Here is a 17,792-nt window from a genome sequence, read left to right on the forward strand (position 1 = left end):
AAGGAAGAGAGAGATGAAAGAGCAGCACGTTAAAAGGAGAGAGAGAGAGAAGAATGTAGGCTAGAAGTGAAAAAGAACAGAAAATGGAAAGCTAGAGATGAAGCTGTGGATGAGAAGATCCACATTAATGACTATGATAATTGAGAAGCCCCGTTGGGGTCCCACAACCCACTCCTGATATGCGACGCCTGAAAACAGAGCCAGCCAATCTTGAGCTCAAAACATTTTGTGCGAGATCCAATTTGGCCTAGCTGCATCCAAGCATTACACGGTCATGTACAATTAAGAATGACTTGTCACCATTAATTCATTTCAGTTATGCAAATTTAGAACACATGGTGGACAAGCATTCAAAGTGAGTTAATTTTTTTGGAAAGTAGAAGACGGATTCGACCAAGGCCGACGACAGTTCTAAATCTAAACAGAAGACAAAGATGTTGTTATCGATGTCTTCAATGTTATGTTTGTTCAATCTCAATTCACATGGAAGGAGGGGTGAAAACAAATGTTGCCTTCACAGCTTTGGTCTGTTTAAAGCAGCACAGTTTGTTCTTATATTCACAGATACGCTACTATATTTTTAGTAAAAGAAGTATTTGTACTGCTTCCCCCACCCCTTACTATCCATTGCAACAGATGGACTTAAAAGTTGTTTAGAGAGAGCAATGGAAAAGATGGTGGGGAATACTGACTCCAAGTTCCAAGCAAACATCTCTCCTGCTGACACCCTGTTTCCCAATATAGTGGACTTCCCTTATTCGCCGGCTCAGCATCCATGGTTTGAGTATCCTTGGATGCCGAGCCTGTGCCTGGGGGTTCTCAGAAAGCATCTCGGATGTGAGCGGATGTCACTTCCGGTTTGTGCTGGTAACTTCCTGTCATGTCCAGGAGGTGTTCTGAAATGCATGGGGGACATGTGACCCCCTGCACCTCAGAACATATCCTGGATGCCACAAAAAGTTGTCGGCCCAAACTGGAAGTGACTTGTCATGTTCAGGATGTGATCTGAAATGCAGGGGGCCCATGTGACCCCCTGCACCTCAGAACATACCTTGGGTGCCAAGAGAATTTGCCGGCACAAACTGGACATGACTTCCAGTTGTGTCCTGGAGGCTTCTTAGAAGGCCAGGAGACTGTACATGACCTCTAGAGGGCCAGGCGTGGTTCCCAGATAAGTTATTGTGGTGCTGGGCTGCCCCCTACCTTTGGGGGTCCTGGAACAGATCCCCCACAGGTAATGAGGGTCCATTTTTACTTTAGGTCTGGCACCTGGGTTTTACCCAGGGGCTGCTGGTAGCTGATCCTGTGCATCAGTTTGTCTTCTAAACTGACAGCCCTCCCCCCAGTGCTCGACCTTCTCTTCTTTGGGGCAGTGACCTGCAGTAATGCTGACATTGAATTTTCATTCCCATAGAGCAGTGAAGAAGTCTTGCTGGGTGCAATACAAATGTATTTGTACAAAAGTAAAGAAACAAACTTGGGTCAGGCAGGTGGGGTCATTTTATGATGAAAACATCAGCAGCAGATTCACCTAAACCCAGGCTAGTTCTGTCAACACTTGTGCAAAGTTCAAGTCAGGATTCCAAGTCACCCAACTTTCTTCAGTTATGGGAAGGGATTGAAGAGCCTGTGGGAAAGCTATGCTGGAGAATAACAAGCAGCCAGTCTTTGGGAAGAGCAGGAACTTGCAGTCAGGGGAGACAGAGTACTGTCATGCTCCAGTGAAAATAGCCTCACATGCCTATTACTCAGAAACTGAGTGGTGCGCATGCATAAGAACATAAGAACAGCCCCACTGGATCAGGCCATAGGCCCATCTAGTCCAGCTTCCTGTATCTCACAGCGGCCCACCAAATGCCCCAGGGAGCACACCAGATAACAAGAGACCTGCGTCCTGGTGCCCTCCCTTGCATCTGGCATTCTGACATAGCGCAATGACTCAGTTGATTGTTGCTGCTGCAAGCTCTAGTCTCTCCCTGTATAGTAACAGGCACATGCTTGGTACTATATAGTAACAGTCTCCAAAATGGAGACTGCTGTGTGTCGGTAAAGCAGTCCCCACTGTGGATGGACCTTACTGTCCTACCCAGGAGATCTGTACTTAGCGGTGTAATTTGTGTGCTTTTAAGAGTTCTCATAGTCCTGTGACTTTGGCAAGCAGCCTGTTCTCAGTTGAAAATGTCATGCTTGTTCTCACAGTGGGAGGCCTGTTTTAAGATGCTTTTCTGTGTGTTCTTGGCATTTGACAGAGTACAGTGGACAAGCTCATCAAGAAGACCAACCTGGCCTTGGTTGTTGGAACAAATTCCTGGCGGGACCAGTTCATGGAAGCCATTACTGTCAGTGCAGGTGAGAAAAGGCTAATGTCTGCCTCTCAACCAAGAGAAAAAGATAAAAGTTTGGAGAGAGAAAAACCTTAATCACTACTCTTGCCTGGTCAAATCATCCCTACATTCTTCCACAGGCTCCTCCAGAGGCCTGACTTTTCAGATAGCCATAATTTTTATGTGTCTTTATGTTTGACTTGTGCTTTGGGCGCTTTTTTTGGTGTCTCCACTGAACATTGACTGTTTTTATCAAGGTGTCACATGATTAAAGGATGTTGAGTTGATCAATCAGCTGCCTTTTAAACAAGCAAGGGATGACATTTTAATAAACAAACACAGTACATCAAACAACACTATAGATGCCTTTTTTAAGATATTGAAGAGGGTGAGATAACTTGCAATTTAAGGAAGAGAAGCTCTCTGTTATGGTTAGACAGAGAGGCGATTTTAGCATGGTATTTTTCTTCATTTCCCATCACTGTAACAAACCAGAACCAAAGCAGGCTCCAAAATGTAGGTAGTTCTCTTAATTCTCAGCCCCACTGATTAAAATTAGCCCTTGCCTGTGGCTCCCTTCTGATTGATCAATGAAAGCTTTTGTTCATTAACCTGCTAGCTCAGGGTTGCAGTTCTAATGTGCGGCAGTCAGGATTGAACTCTTAGGGCACTTAACTGTTCCTGGTTTCATTCCGAAACTGCCCTCCATGTGTCTCTGGAACACTTTCCCTGATTTCTCATAGAAAAAGCTAGTCATGTGATTGACAGCCCAATCCTTTCCATGCTGGTGCAGCTGCAACAAAATGGGTGTGCTATATCCAGTGGGGACATGGTGGTGGATGAGGAGGTTTAGAGGGGAAAGGGATAAATTACCTTTCCCCTGTATAAGCCTCTCACTCCGCAATGGGTCTCCTCGAACCTATACTAGCAATTTTGCTAGTGCAAGTCTGAAAGAAAGGGAGAGGATCTGGTTTGTGCCATTGCCACTGGATCCTCCCTACCCACGTTCCTCCCCCTTCCTGCCCAGTTTTACCATTTCCCCACCCCCATTCCTCCTCTCCCCTGCCATCTTACCTTCCTCGTGAGGCAGCTGGAGCTCCAGCAATGCCTGTAGGAAAGCTCCGGCCTTCCCACCATTGCCCTGGCAATGCGCTACTCAGCGCACTGCTGGAAGACACTTTACGGCTACTTTTCAGCAGCAGCCACCATCAGAACATGCATTCTGCAGGCAACTTCAGCACATGAGATGGCGGGGGGGGGGGCTGTAAAGGAACCAAATGGCTTTTTCTTTTTTTGAAGCAAGGTGTTTCATGGTGCACCTTAGCCTGAGAAATATCCAGGAGAAGTCGTTAATTTTCAAGAAGCCTGCAGACATGAACAGCTGTTAACAGCTTCTGCTGTAGTTGCATGCAAATGTGTGAGCCACAGATTTGCCATGCTGCGTATGAGCTTGCTGGAGACCAGGGAATGAGACGCGAGAGGTGGGAAGAGGAATGGAGGCATAGGGGAAGGGCCAAAAATTTCCTGGGCTTTTCTTTTTGTATAGAGATTCTGCATTCATAGCTTCAGTCCTTTCAAAGGCTTCCAGCTGTACCATCTATATTAGAAGGCCTCTGTGGGAGCATCTAGCTTGGGGCAGTTTGCATTTCAACATCAGGCCCCCCCCCTTTGTCTTTGAGATATACGTATCCCACTTTTCTCCTCTCACAAGGAAAGTGTACAGTGTGACTCAGAACATATTAAAAATACTGTAAAATATAATAAAATTAATATTGATTTACAATAAAGATAAAATCATTAATTAAGAAAAGTCAACAAATAAACATTACACAGAAGGGGGAATCTACATAAACAGAGGCACGAAAGGCTAAATGGAAGAGAAGTATTTTTAGTTACCATTAGAAAAATGAAAGGGATGAAGCCAGGAGCAAGGGATTCCAGAACCTGGGTGCCACTGTAGAGGAGACCCTCTGAAATGACACCACCAAACATGCCTTTTTCATTGGTGGGACGTGCAAGAAAACCCTCTTAGGTTGCAATCCTATGCTCACTTTCTTGGTAGTACAGCTCATTGAACACAGTGGGATTTACTTTTAAGTAGGCATGCGTAGTTAGTTGAGTGTGTGGCGGGGGGGGGGGATTTCATATGAAGAAAGGAGATCCTTTAAGTACCTTTTCCCCAAGCCATCTAGAGCTTCAAAGGTCAAAACCAGCACTTTGACTTATAGCAATCGGTACCACTGATAAAACAACTCCCCACACCTCATTCCAAACCACAGCTGTGCAACTGTTTGATGTTTTCAAACGATCTTCAAGGGCAGCCTCATGTGAAGTGCATTACAGGAATCCAGATTCATGTAACCACTGAATGAACAACCACAGCCAGGTGAAAGGTTCATGTCTAGGAGAGCTCCCAAATTGCAAAACTGTGGGTGCAATTCTAACCCCTTATGTCAGTGCTTCCTAGCACTGGCATAGCGGTGCCAATGGGACGTGTGCTGCATCCTGCAGTTGGGTGGCACTCATGGAGGCCTCCTCAAAGTAAGGGAATGTTTGTTCCCTTACTGCAGAGCTGCATTTCCCTTATGTCAGTGCTGGAAAGCACTGACATAAGGGGTTAGGACGGCACCCTGTGCTTTTCAGGGGAATACAATCTCATCCGAAACAGGTTGGCAATTCATAACCTGGGTGGCCGATCTCCTAAGTAACAGCATCTGTCTTGTCTGCCTTGTCCATTAATTTCCATTTTTTTCACCCTCATCCAGCCCAGTACTGGTTCAAGACAGTGATTTAGAGCCGCCACAGCTTCCCTAGTACCATATGGAATGGATCTCCATACAGCTGGGTGCAGTGGCGTAGTTAGAAGGGATGCAAAGCACGAAGTTTTGCAGGGAATCTCACCACAGTGTGCAAGTAACCCCCCCCCCCTTTCAGAGCCATTCCAGGCTATGGAAGCAAAATGAAGGCATTTGCCTCTGTTTTGCTTCCATCACCTAGAATGGCTCTGAAGGGGAGGGGCCGCTTGCACACTGAGGTGAGGCTCCCTGCAAAACTTAGCACTTTGCACTCCCTCGAGCTACACCACTGGCTTGGTGTCATCCACATATTATTCCACCCTTCTCCAAACTTCCTGGTATTTTCCCCCAGTGGGAAATGTCAGAAATTCATGTAGATGTTCCACACCATAGGGTCAACATTGAAGGATGCCAAATGCCAATAGCCATGATGTTCAACAGAATCCCCTCCCCTCCATTACCTCCTTCTGAAATCTACCCTGCAGTAGACTGAAGCCACTGCAGCACCAGCCTCCTAAGTCACCTAAGCTAATAAGCAGAGTCAGACAAGCTATGAAGGGAACCTCTGTGACATCTAGCAGAACCACCAGGCACACACTCTCCTTATCTATGGATAGAAATTATAATCTGCTATAATCATAATAGCAATAATCTGCTAACTACTTTATCAGGTAACAATGCTCAAAAGGACAAAGAGTAGGTGAAAGGGCTCTTTGTTTAAGATAATACAGATCAGATTCCTCATTTCACCCTCATTTCCAAGGTGAAATCCAAACTTCTTCTTTATCATCATAATCTTCTTCATCATCATCAACCTCTCTCAAAGAGGTGATCAATCTCAGATCTTCCAGATGTAGCTTTAATGTGCATTGATGGATTTGAGAAGAGCAACTAGATATTCCTAGCTAGAACTGGTTGTAATAGACACTCTTGGTTGGTCTACACACAAATGTATATCCCTTGATTTCCCTGCATTTGCCTGCCCTACTCTTGTTGCCTGGATCTGAGTACATGCTTCATTGAAAAGCAATGAATTAGAGAAGATATGCAAGGTCTGACTGTAATGTTTGTCCTGTGAGGTCCCTATTTATATACACACACACACATGTCTCCGCAGCAGTTGGAGAGCAAGCAGGCTTGATTGGCCAGTCATTAACATAGCCATCACCTTTGTGGCATCGCACATAGGAGCCCCTATAGTGCTAGGGCTCCCAACCCGTGGTCCTCAGAAGTGGGGGGGCCTGAGGAAGAGAGGAATGGGAGTAATAGGGAGGAGGAGGGACAGGCTCCCAAAGGCATTGCTGGCTGGCTGGCTGGGGGGGTTTCCCTGGGAGTGGGTTTCTCTGGATGTGATTTCCCTGGGAGTCTGGACTCCAGCTAGCCAGAGAACACAGCAGGAGGGAGTTGGAGGTAGTGTGGCAGCAGGAGAGGGGAGAAACAGTATGCTCAACCCCCAGCCCTGGTACCCCCTCCCCAGTTGGCAGGATTGGGCCCCCTGGATGTGCTCTTCTAATGCCCAGGGGTGGAGTAAGGGATCCAGGCAACCAGGTTTTGGCACCTCTTTTGGAGAGGGATACAGGCAGCACCTCTGCTGTCTTACTGCAAGCTGTCCACCTGGGGAGAAGCAATCCCAGAAGTTGCAGAACAGGCACCACCGTAGCCAAGTACAGCAGGTGTAACCCCTGACTCTTCCTCCTCAGAAAGCAGCAGCAGCAGCTTTGTCCATGGGGAGCCCTTCCCCCCACCCCACACTTGGCCAGTTCCCCTATTTCCTCAGATTGCAATCCTATGCATGCTTACCTTGGAGTAAGCCCCATTGACTATAATGGGACTTAGTTCTGAGTAGACATGCCTAGAATGGGGCTGTTAGTCACAGTGTGGCTGTGATGAACTTCTCCAGAAATTTCTCCAATCCCCTTTTAAAGGCATCTAGTCTAGAATAATGGCAGAGTAGGCAGCTGTTGTTTTGTGGCTGCAGCCTACCTATAGGCTTGCTCACACTCTCTTAGCTCCAACCAAAGTGGTCCACAGCTAGAGCATGACGGCAATTAGAACAGGAAGTGACTTCCCCCCCCCTAAAGACCTTGCAGTACACACCAAAAGGACTTTTCTTCCTGAGACATGCAGCAGCCATTCTGAGATGTCTCTCTGAGCTGGTGCTTCCTTCACACGTCTCTTCTTCTTCAGTTCCCACCTGCCTAAATTGTGTTGAATACTTTCCTAAGGACTCTGGACTCACAAGTGGGGGGGAGCAGGGCCAGGGCTGTGTAACAAAAGGAACTGTGGAGGGATGTGTGTGCTTTCTGTTGGCTCATTTAACTACCTTGCATGACTTGTCTATGATCCCCTTGTGCTTACCCTTTCCCTTTTTGAGGTGTTTTTCCGCACTTAAAAGAGGCAAGGGCTGTGCGTAATGTGGTCTGGTGTGGGGGAAAAGAGACTGGATTGAATTGGGTGGGTTTGAAAACCTCTGAGTGGGGGGTAGAATTATTTTGTGTTCCATATATTCCATGTAAACCCAAGACTTTCACCCCTTTGCTTCATAGTGAAGCAAATGCAAGCACAACCATCACATTGATTATTAAATAATCTTCTTATGTATTTCAAATTCAATTGTATTTTTTGTGTGCGAGGGTGGGGGGGGTGGCATGTGGCCCCCACAGTCTCCAAATTTTGCCTTAGTGGTCCCTGAGCTCCTAAAGGTTTGGGAACCACTGCTCTAGTGCCAAGAGCAAAGCCTGCAATCTGACATTGGGTAGCCCAACCTTCACTGACAGAGATCTGCAAGATGGAGCCTTCATTCTTCCTCCCACACGCACACATCATTATGCTGGGATTTGGCTAGTTTTGTGTAAGAAAAAAGGTGTTTTCACAATAGCATGGGTCTTCTAACTTCTGATAGTGACAAAGTTATGGCTCAGTGTCTGTTTATAACACTGTGGCAGCCATGACATCAGGCTCCATGGCCTAGTAATCAAGCAACAGAAAGTAATAAGTTCGGTTAATGTCCTTCCATTTCAAATGCTTACTTTCTTCTTCTGAGCAAAGGTGAATAAAAATGCCTGACTGGCCCTCACTAGTTTCAAGATGCCATCTCTGTTGCTATGGTCATAAATATGGTCATAAACCTCTGGGTGCTCAGACAAGAACAAAGTTAAGGACATTAAGAGAGGCTGGGTTTGGTGCTGACCCACTTTCAAATATCCTGTCCGGGGAACCCCAGTGCTTTCTTTAATCATTTGCTTCTGTTCCTCTTCCGGAACCCCAAAGAAACAGGCTTGGTGGCATTCATTCATTCAGTCTTGCAGCACTAACAATGACCCCTGATTGCAAAGTGACTGGTGACATTTCCAGCCAGCGTAGAGAAGGATGTGTCTGCTGGGTGCTCCTAAGTGTACCGCACCGTGCAATCACTCCACTGCTTCTGTGTTTCTAAAGGTCATCTCTATCTGAATGTTCCAGCTGTCAGGGAACAGAGGCCACTGATTCATGGCGACATTAGGAATTCCTGCACCTCCTTTGGGTCAGGCAGAGTCAAAGTAGAGCTGAAATAAGACTAACTTCAGGGCTAATGTCCACATGCTAGAGGAAAGCCGTAGGTGGCTCAAGTCAGAGGCGTAACTTGGGCAGAGCCTGAGGAGGACTTGCCCCAGGCGCAATGCCAAGGGGGGGCAAGACAGCCCCCAGGCTCCACCCTAGTTATGAAGGAGGTGCTGACAGCTTTGCTCACCCCTTCACAGGAGAAAGAACAGGTTATGCGAAGCTGCAAAAATGAGAGCCCCTCTTCCAGAGTGAACCCAGAAGTGACTGCCTTGTGCTGCAAGGCAGTCACTTCCAGGTTCTCTCTGGAGGAGGAGACACTGGTGGCTTCGCATGCCCTATTCCTTCTCTTGTAGAGGCTCCAGAGCAAGCACCCCTCCTCCAGGGATAACCCAGAAGTGATGTCACCTTTCACAATATCTTGTGACATCGTGATGTCACTGTCCTGGGCACCAGGGTAGTGTATGATGCCTTTGGCTCAAGTATCAAAGCTGTTGCAGAGAACACATACGGGAGTAGAATGGGAGCCATGGTCCCATTGAGAAGGGGTACATGGAGAAAGGAGGAGACTGAAAACAAAGTGCATCCACATCAAGGTCCCAAGGGTGGTGCTAGACATTCTGGTTGGGATACTTTTCTAGGCTGCTTATATACTACTCAGAAGCTAAAAGGAGATTAGGCAAGAAATAGCTTTAGTTCTAATAGGTCCTGGTGGCCCAAATCATTAGCCTGAATATGTCACCTCCTGGGCTTGAGCCAAATAGTGGTATGAGATACTGGTGTGGTTCTAGAATGCATAATGTGGCTCTGCAGGAAATCATTACGGTTGTGCTGAAACACGTGGGGGCTTCTTGTTTTTCTAAAGCTTTTGAATCTGAATACTAATGAATGTTGGTAGCCAAGCAGGTTTGGAGAAGAAAATCAACTACGGGAGAAGGAAATGGCGATCGATGTCTGTTTATGGTCTATTTATACAATGTGCATTTGAAAAAGCAAGGCGCTTAGAGAGGTGAATCATGGATTTCTGTTTGTCCCCAGGGCAATGGACAATAGCTATTTGATTGACGTGTCTCTTCAAAATGCTAACAGTTGTCACTGAAAACCAGGGTCTGACAGCTCATTCCGTCCCATAAGACTGGTAACCAGCATTCTCTCCAGGAGAATAGATTCAAAAGACTGTTGTGGGGAGGCTGTTACAGTTCCATAAATTGAGCCTCCAAATATTTCCAAATATGCCCATCTTTCCTTTCAGAAAGATCTAATCTTATATGATCTGAAGATCTAAATGCCCAATCCTACTCCTCCCCTGCCACTGGAAATACTATTTCAGTGGTGGAGTGCACATTCCAGCCATTGTGCATGGCCTTCTGAAAGCATGCAAAGCCACATACTTCCGGAATGCCGGCAGCAAGGCTGGAGCAGTACAATACAGAGCAGTCACTGACCCAGGTAAGTTGGTGGGGAAGGCAGAATGTGTAGGGGGAGGGCAGAATGGAGCAGGGAGAGGGCAGAACAGGGGCAAAGTCAGGGGCAGGGAGGAGGGAGGATTGGATCCGAGAAGGGGGTAGGTTCAGTAGCAGCAGCAACTGTTGAATCTAAACCCCCTTCCAGAACCCAGTCCTGCATCCCCAGGTCCACATGGCACAGGACTGACTACACCCCTAAGCACCTTGGAGGCTTACCCCAGGTAAGGGAACAAATGTTCCCTTATCCAGAGGAGAACTCTGAGACTGTGTGTCGTTCCTCCCCCCCCCACCCCCACAGGATGGAGCTCAAATCTTTTTAGCACAGCTGCATTGGCTGGTGGGAGAAGCATTGTCTGAAAGAACTTAAAGGTGTAACGAGGGTCAGAACTTAAAGGTGTTACGACATTCTGGTGTAACGAGGATCAGTGACGTTAAGACTCTTATGATTGCAGTCTGTGTCTCAGAGCACAGCTGGCATTTTGGATTTCTGTTAAGCCCCCTGATCTTAAGTTTCCTATTTTCTGTTTCTCACAGCGGGTGATGAAGACGAGGATGAGTCCGGCGAGGAACGCCTGCCCTCGTGCTTTGACTACGTCATGCACTTCCTGACGGTCTTCTGGAAGGTGCTATTTGCCTGCGTCCCTCCCACTGAGTACTGCAACGGCTGGGCCTGCTTCATTGTGTCCATCCTGATCATCGGCATGCTCACGGCCATCATCGGAGACTTGGCTTCCCATTTTGGCTGCACGATTGGTCTCAAGGACTCAGTGACTGCTGTGGTCTTTGTGGCGTTTGGCACTTCAGTTCCAGGTGAGGAAGCTTGTGGAAAAATTCTTGGTTTGTGCCATACTATTTCTTCTTCAGCCTCCCACTCTTTGAGTAGTCATAATACTTGCCAGTGTATCTGTTTTGCTACATTTATTCAGATTTGGAAATCATTGTGCACTGTGGCTCCCAAATATCTGTGCATATGATAAATGAGAACATTTCCACAAACAATGAAGTGTTATATGAGTATGTACCCTTTTTTTCCCTATACCAGGAGTGCCCAAACCCTGACACTGGGGCCACTTGCAGCCCTCGAGGACTCCCAATCTGGCCCTTAGGGAGCCCCCAGTCCCCAATGAGCCTCTGGCCCTCCGGAGACTTGCTGGAGCCTGTGCTGGCCTGATGCAACTGCTCTCAGTGTGACGGCCAACTGTTCAACCTCTCGAGTGAGCTGTGGAATAAGGGTCCCCTCCACTGCCTGCTGTTTCACATCTGTGATGCAGCAGTGGCAGCAAAGGAAAGGCCGTCCTTGCTTTGTGCAAGGCCTTTTATAGGCCTTGATCTATTGCAACACCTTCATTCATTCATATAATTTCAATCTCTAATGTATTCATTTATGTAAATTTATTCAAATTTGAAATGTAAATTAATTTTTTTTCCCTGGCCCCCAACACAGTGTCAGAGAGATGATGTGGCTCTCCTGCCAAAAAGTTTGGACACCTTGCCCTACACCAATGTAAGCAAAATGGCACATGAGAAAAGGATCTGTCACAAATATATCCTTTCTGGGGCCACATAGCTGCGAGGAACTTTAGAACCTCTTTTCTAAAACGTTGCTTTAAAGTAGTCATGCATGAATATAAATATTTCAAATTTTCTTTCCTGTTAGTTACTATAAGAACTATGAAACTAAGGGCGCAATCCTAATTAACTTTCCAGCACTGAGATAAGGGGAACACAGCTCCGGGGTAGGGGAATAAACATTCCCTTACTTTGAGGTGGCCTCTATGACTGCCCCCCAACTGCAGGCTGCAGCACACGCCCCATTGGCATAGCTATGTCAGAACTGAAAAGTTGGTTAGGATTTGGGCCCAAAAGGTACAATTGTGTGTGCCAATTCCCTTAGAGATAATTTTAAATAAATACTTGGGCAGCCCAATCCTATGCAGTGCTGGTGCAGCAGGGCTGCATGTATCCAGCGCAGCTTTGGAGCAGGCTGGAGGTCTCCTCGGGGTAAGGGGATTTTTTTCCTCCTTGTGCCAAATAATGCCCCAGCCTGCCCAATGGCACTACTCAGATCTGTGCCTGCTAAATTAACAGGGGCAAGTCTGAGCAGTCCCATGTAAAGTCGGTAAGTTCAGGGTGGGGATTAGGATATCGTAGAAGCTGATCCATCCCCATTCCTTCCCCCCATCTTAAAACATCCCCTCCCCACCTCCTTTCCACCCTCCTGGTGCCCCTCTGCCACCTGGCACATTTTTTTTTTACCTCCGGTGGTGGATGCACATTTTTTTACTCCTCAGGATGCAGTATCAGCAGCGTAGCTTAGGCCTCCTTGCCAGTGCTGCTTACTCTCCATGTGCTGTGCACCCTCTGGGGCAGCATTTGCTGTGCCAGCAGAGAGTCAGTTTCAGATTGTGGCGTCAGTTGCTTTTCCAAAACATTTTACCCAAACAGCTTACAATGAACAACTGTAGCAAAAAAAAAAAAAAAAAAATTACCGGTAACCCAAACAAACCACATTAGGTCATACCAACTAAGGGCGCAATCCTAACCCCTGACATCTGCAACTCAAGGACATCTGCAAGAGGGATCTGAAGGCCTTAGGAATTGACCTCAACAGGTGGGAAACCCTGGCCTCTGAGCGGCCCGTTTGGAGGCAGGCTGTGCAGCATGGCCTTTCCCAGTTTGAAGAGACACTTGGCCAACAGTCTGAGGCAAAGAGGCAAAGAAGGAAGGCCCATAGCCAGGGAGACAGACCAGGGACAGACTGCACTTGCTCCCAGTGTGGAAGGGATTGTCACTCCCGAATCGGCCTTTTCAGCCACACTAGACGCTGTTCCAGAACCACCATTCAGAGCGCGATACCATAGTCTTTCGAGACTGAAGGTTGCCAACAAGGTAAGGCCAGTGCTGGAAAGCACTGACATAAGGGGTTAGGATTGCGCCCTAACAGTCACAAATACTGGCTAGACTCAGTTCAGTACAGAAACAGAGGATCAAGGGATCAAAAAGTTAAAGGGTGCATCTAGTACAGGGGTGCTCACACTTTTTTGGCTCGAGAGCTACTTTGAAACCCAGCAAGGTCCAGAGATCTACCAGAGTTTTTTTTACAATGTTCGCGCCATCATAACATATAACATTTATGTGTACAATGTATGTTGGTGTACCTTGAGCCCCACTGAGTATAACAGGACTTACTCCTGAGTAGACATGCCTAGGATTAGGCTGTGAGGCTGCAATCCTAGCCACACTTACCTGGGAGTAAGCCCCATTGAGTACAATGAGCCTTACTCCCGGCGTTTCCTCCCAGAGGCACCTGAAGGGGGGGGGTCGGCACTCCGCGATCTACTCATTTTGCCTCGCGATCTACCGGTAGATCGCAATCCACCTGTTGAGCACCCCTGATCTAGTACTTCGTTAAACTGAAAGAAGTGGGATGATGAAGGGGACATACATCAGTACTGGGTCAACTGCTTTGAATTTAGAAGGTTCCCTGGCAGCAATCTCTGACTTTGGGAAGATTGTTCGCCAACCAAAGCAACCAATCCTGGTTGCTGAACCAATGGTCTGACTCCATATAAGGCAGTTTTATTTAAGACCCGATCTGGGCTTGTTTTGCAAGCCTGAGCCAAGCAGTCTACTCCATTCCCAATTAGTGCTGTAAGCATGAGTTCCATTTCAGTGAGTGACTACTACATATGCTACACCCATTTCTAGCATGCACTCTTGCTAGTGCCAGAAAGGTACTATCACCCTCCTGGCTTTTGGGAAGGTACTGCATGAAATTAATCCATAAATCTAGGAATTGAGCAAACAGCGTGTAACAGGGGCTGCCTTGATAGTTCCTATGGATACAAGTGTAGCTCCCTCAATATCTCAAATCTGCAACTCAAGACGTTATTGAAATGAAGCCATTTTGTGGTGAACCACACTGAACAATCCCTGGCCAAATGTAGAGTTATTTACTGCCAAGCAGCCAGTGGTGTTAGGCTGGAATATATTTCACCTCTGCAACCTCGTATTCCCCTATCACTACAGTAGTGTTGCCTGGCAAACATAGGCAGGAGAATGTGCTTAACCCTTCCCACCCTTTTCGGCACCTGCCATTTTTCTCCACAATGCTCTCCATCATTGGAAGTCTTTAAGCAGAGGTTGGGTAGCCACCTTTCGGGTATATTGTAGCCATGGACAGCCTCCATTGGCAGGGGTTGGACTCAATGAAGGGCCAAAAAGCATGTCTAGTTCTCATGGTGGTGATATTGCCATCGACCATGTGCCAAAGATCTGTCTTGCCCTAAGTAAACATAATGGTCTCCCTAGCCTGGGGAAGGTCCCCTGTTGCTCATGGCCTAGTTTCTTTTCTTTCTTTCAGACACTTTTGCTAGCAAAGCAGCCGCTGTCCAAGATGTATACGCAGATGCTTCCATCGGCAATGTCACAGGCAGTAATGCTGTTAACGTCTTCTTGGGCATTGGACTGGCGTGGTCAGTGGCCGCCATCTACTGGGCTTCCCAGGGACAGGAGTTCCACGTGTCAGCAGGCACTCTTGCCTTCTCTGTAACACTGTTCACCATTTTTGCTTTTGTCTGCATCAGTGTCCTGCTGTACCGAAGACGGCCTCACCTTGGAGGGGAACTAGGCGGTCCCAAAGGGTGCAGACTTGCCACGACTGTGCTCTTTGTGAGCTTGTGGCTACTGTACATTCTGTTTGCCACCCTGGAGGCCTATTGCTACATCAAAGGGTTCTAAGCCGTGGAGAGCTGATCACGTTGGAAGGGAGGGTTCTCCTCCTTTGTTACCTCATTGGACACCAGTCCTCAAAGTGTTGTCAAACCAGGAGTGACAGCTATCAATCAAGATTCCATAATCGCCCAGACTGAAGGACAACTGGGCTTTAAGAAGGGCAAAACTATCATAATAAAAGTTTAAAAAAAAATCAAAGCCAACACCATCAACCCAGCCAGTGATCCCATCCAGTCAAATCAGAAACTTCAGCAGTTTTCCCAGTCCCCATTTGTTTAATGTTGCTGCTGCTGCTACTGAACTTGACTTTGTCCTTTCCTCCGCCTTACAAATGTCATGTATTAAGATGGCTCTCATATCAATAATTTGGGTGAATATCTGTGGGTTTAAAAAAAAAAAAATTGGGGGTGGTGAGTCTTATTAGATCTCTTTTCCCTTTTACCACTCAGAACAGAAGCTGAAAGATGATCAACACATCCCAACCACAAGCCAGTGTAAGTGCTGGCGTTGACAATGGTACATTTTTACATTGCATAAACAATGGCAATCAAAAGACTCACTCTTTTCACTTTATTTTAGCGTTCCAGTGTGAGCCTGTTGTATTTTCAGAGCAAATACAACATAATACACACAGACACATGCACACTCACACGGTCAGGAAAAATTCTGTTGAAGGCTGGAGCATGTATCAATCTGTTCACCTGCCTGGGCTACCAAAAGAAAAAAGAAAAAGAAAAGACTTCTAACAATATTGTATGTAACTTGTATATTTTGAATATGGCAATTCTCTTTGTGTAAGTAACTTCAAAGCTTTTGGCACTGTGGCAAACAAAAAAATATATAGTCATTTATAAAAGATAAATAAACCGACATAAGGAAAAAAGCCTGCAGTGTGAAAAACAGGAGAAAGGGAAAACCAGCACAAATTTCATTTTCTTTTGTAGTCATTAGAGGGTGTTTGTTCCATTTAGAAATGGGAAGATGTTCCCTTTTTGAATGGAGGTGCATTTATGTAAATATGTTGCTGTTCTCACATTTTTTGGTGCATACAAGGAAACTTCGAGGTGTTCAGGTGCCACTCGAAGTCTTCCGAGTGTGATCTTCATGGGTTGACTTTGTTCTTAAGAGCCACGGAGCAGGAGAAAAGGATTCTCATAATTCCTCTCACTAGGCTTGCCAGGTTGCACTATGGATGACTCCAGGGGTCCTTTTAGATCCTGTTTGTACAAGGTGACTCTTCAGCCTGGAGCCCCACCCAGATGACTTTCCATTTTCACCACACTGTCGTAGATGAAGTATCTGGGTTGTAATTTGGTCAATGTCCAGTGGACCATTTTCTCTGAGGCCCAGACCAATAGTGTAGCTGCGGGAGGGATATGGTAAGGAGCACTCCTGTGCACTGCCATTGCTGCCCAGTATGGTGAGTGGGAGTGGTCGCTTATATGGTGAGTTGCTGAACCTGTAGTACTTACCATGCTGCCTCCATAGCTATGCTGCTGGCACAGACAGATGACTTCCTTCTCTCTTTTAAGGCAGATTACGACCTCATTGATGATGATATACATCTGGTTACTGTAGTACACTAGCATCTTATATCCTAAGCAAAGTGAACACCAAGCCCCTTAGAGTTTTTTTTTTTTTTGGGGGGGGGGTCTTTTTTCTAAAGAAAGCACTGACAATATTTTTCCAGCTCATGTGATGTTCCTGTCCTACTTGCCCATGTTGCATCCCCCCCATCTTGTTTCCTTCACAGCCGTCTTTCAAAAGGGCCAGTAGTTCCTGGTCTCTCTTTTCAACTGAGGGGTATGGTCTCAACTGCCACCATTCTTAGGACTTCCACATCCTGTGAAGAACATTCTGCCAAAAGCACCCTTTTAATTTCATTTTTTTTAAAGAAAAAAAAATATTTAAAAATTAAAAATATATATATAAATGAATTATAGCAACAGCTGCAAACTGAAATGGTAGGTTGGTAATAATAAAAGCTATACTTATATCTATATAAATATATTATATATATACGTATTTCTTAAGTGCAAGAAGTAGGAGGGGGGTTTATGCTTTATTTTTTCAGAGGGAGACATTTTCTTCTGCCAAAAAAACTTAGGTGCTCTAAAGGAATGTCTTCATAAATGTCTAGATTGTTGAGGAGGCACAGAGAGAGTTCGTTGGCTAGCAGATAAAGACAGTGACATGCACCCTTATTGTGTATTGTTTTCTAAGAGTGAATTGGGAAGGTGAAGATGTTTTTAGAAGAGGAAGGCACATGTGAAAGCATGAGGCTGAGGATGTGTGAGTGAGTGCATGCCATGAACAGATGTGCCTCTGCGCATCAAAGAGGGAGAACTGCACTAGCCAAAAAAAAAGAATGCTTTTACTGAACCAGGAAATGAAGGTACAAAATGATCTTAGAAAAATGTATGACAATGAATGAAAATGATCCTTAAAAATATATATTTATTTTAATATAAAACACAGAGTTTTCATATGTGCCACATCCCATTCCTTTTTACATCTGCACTAAGAAATGTAAGGGGAATGAGAATGGTGTGTGTGTATGGGGGGGGTGAGTTAGAACTGCTGGAAACTAATAACTGGAGGCCATTAGAAAGTTTTACGCCAGCAAGCAGTTTGGTTTCTGATGCTGCACAAAATGGGAGTCATGCCAACTGGGCATGTGATGTGAACTGGACAAATCAGAGCACAATCTGTTGGGAAGGTCTCCTTCGTGAGCCCCATGGGAGCTGCGTACGAGCCCAGTTTTCACAGACAACAAAGGTGTTTCTTTTGTATGGAGCCACATTTTACCCTATGCAGGCAAACTTATCCTCAGTTTGAGCGATGGGATTTCCCATCTGTCATGCTTCTCCCATACATTTGGTCCCCTGCCCTGATCCTTCAGCGACAGGTGGGCTAGAAACCTCATGAAATAA

At 46.1% G+C, this 17,792-nt stretch overlaps 1 protein-coding gene across 8 annotated transcripts in view; it reads left to right on the plus strand.

Moving 5' to 3' along the window:
* Positions 1-14,865, plus strand: part of SLC8A3 (solute carrier family 8 member A3) — a 161,665-nt gene extending 146,800 nt beyond the window's left edge. For all 8 annotated transcript variants that reach the window (XM_066631948.1, XM_066631904.1, XM_066631922.1 and 5 more), the window contains 3 exons: positions 2,250-2,349; positions 10,660-10,935; positions 14,489-14,865. In XM_066631948.1, the coding sequence (XP_066488045.1) occupies positions 2,250-2,349; positions 10,660-10,935; positions 14,489-14,865 (753 nt within the window). The remainder of the gene's footprint in view (positions 1-2,249; positions 2,350-10,659; positions 10,936-14,488) is intronic.
* The last annotated feature ends 2,927 nt before the right edge of the window (positions 14,866-17,792 follow it).

This window comes from Tiliqua scincoides, chromosome 1 (assembly GCF_035046505.1).
Source record: "Tiliqua scincoides isolate rTilSci1 chromosome 1, rTilSci1.hap2, whole genome shotgun sequence".
Lineage (NCBI taxonomy): Eukaryota > Metazoa > Chordata > Lepidosauria > Squamata > Scincidae > Tiliqua > Tiliqua scincoides.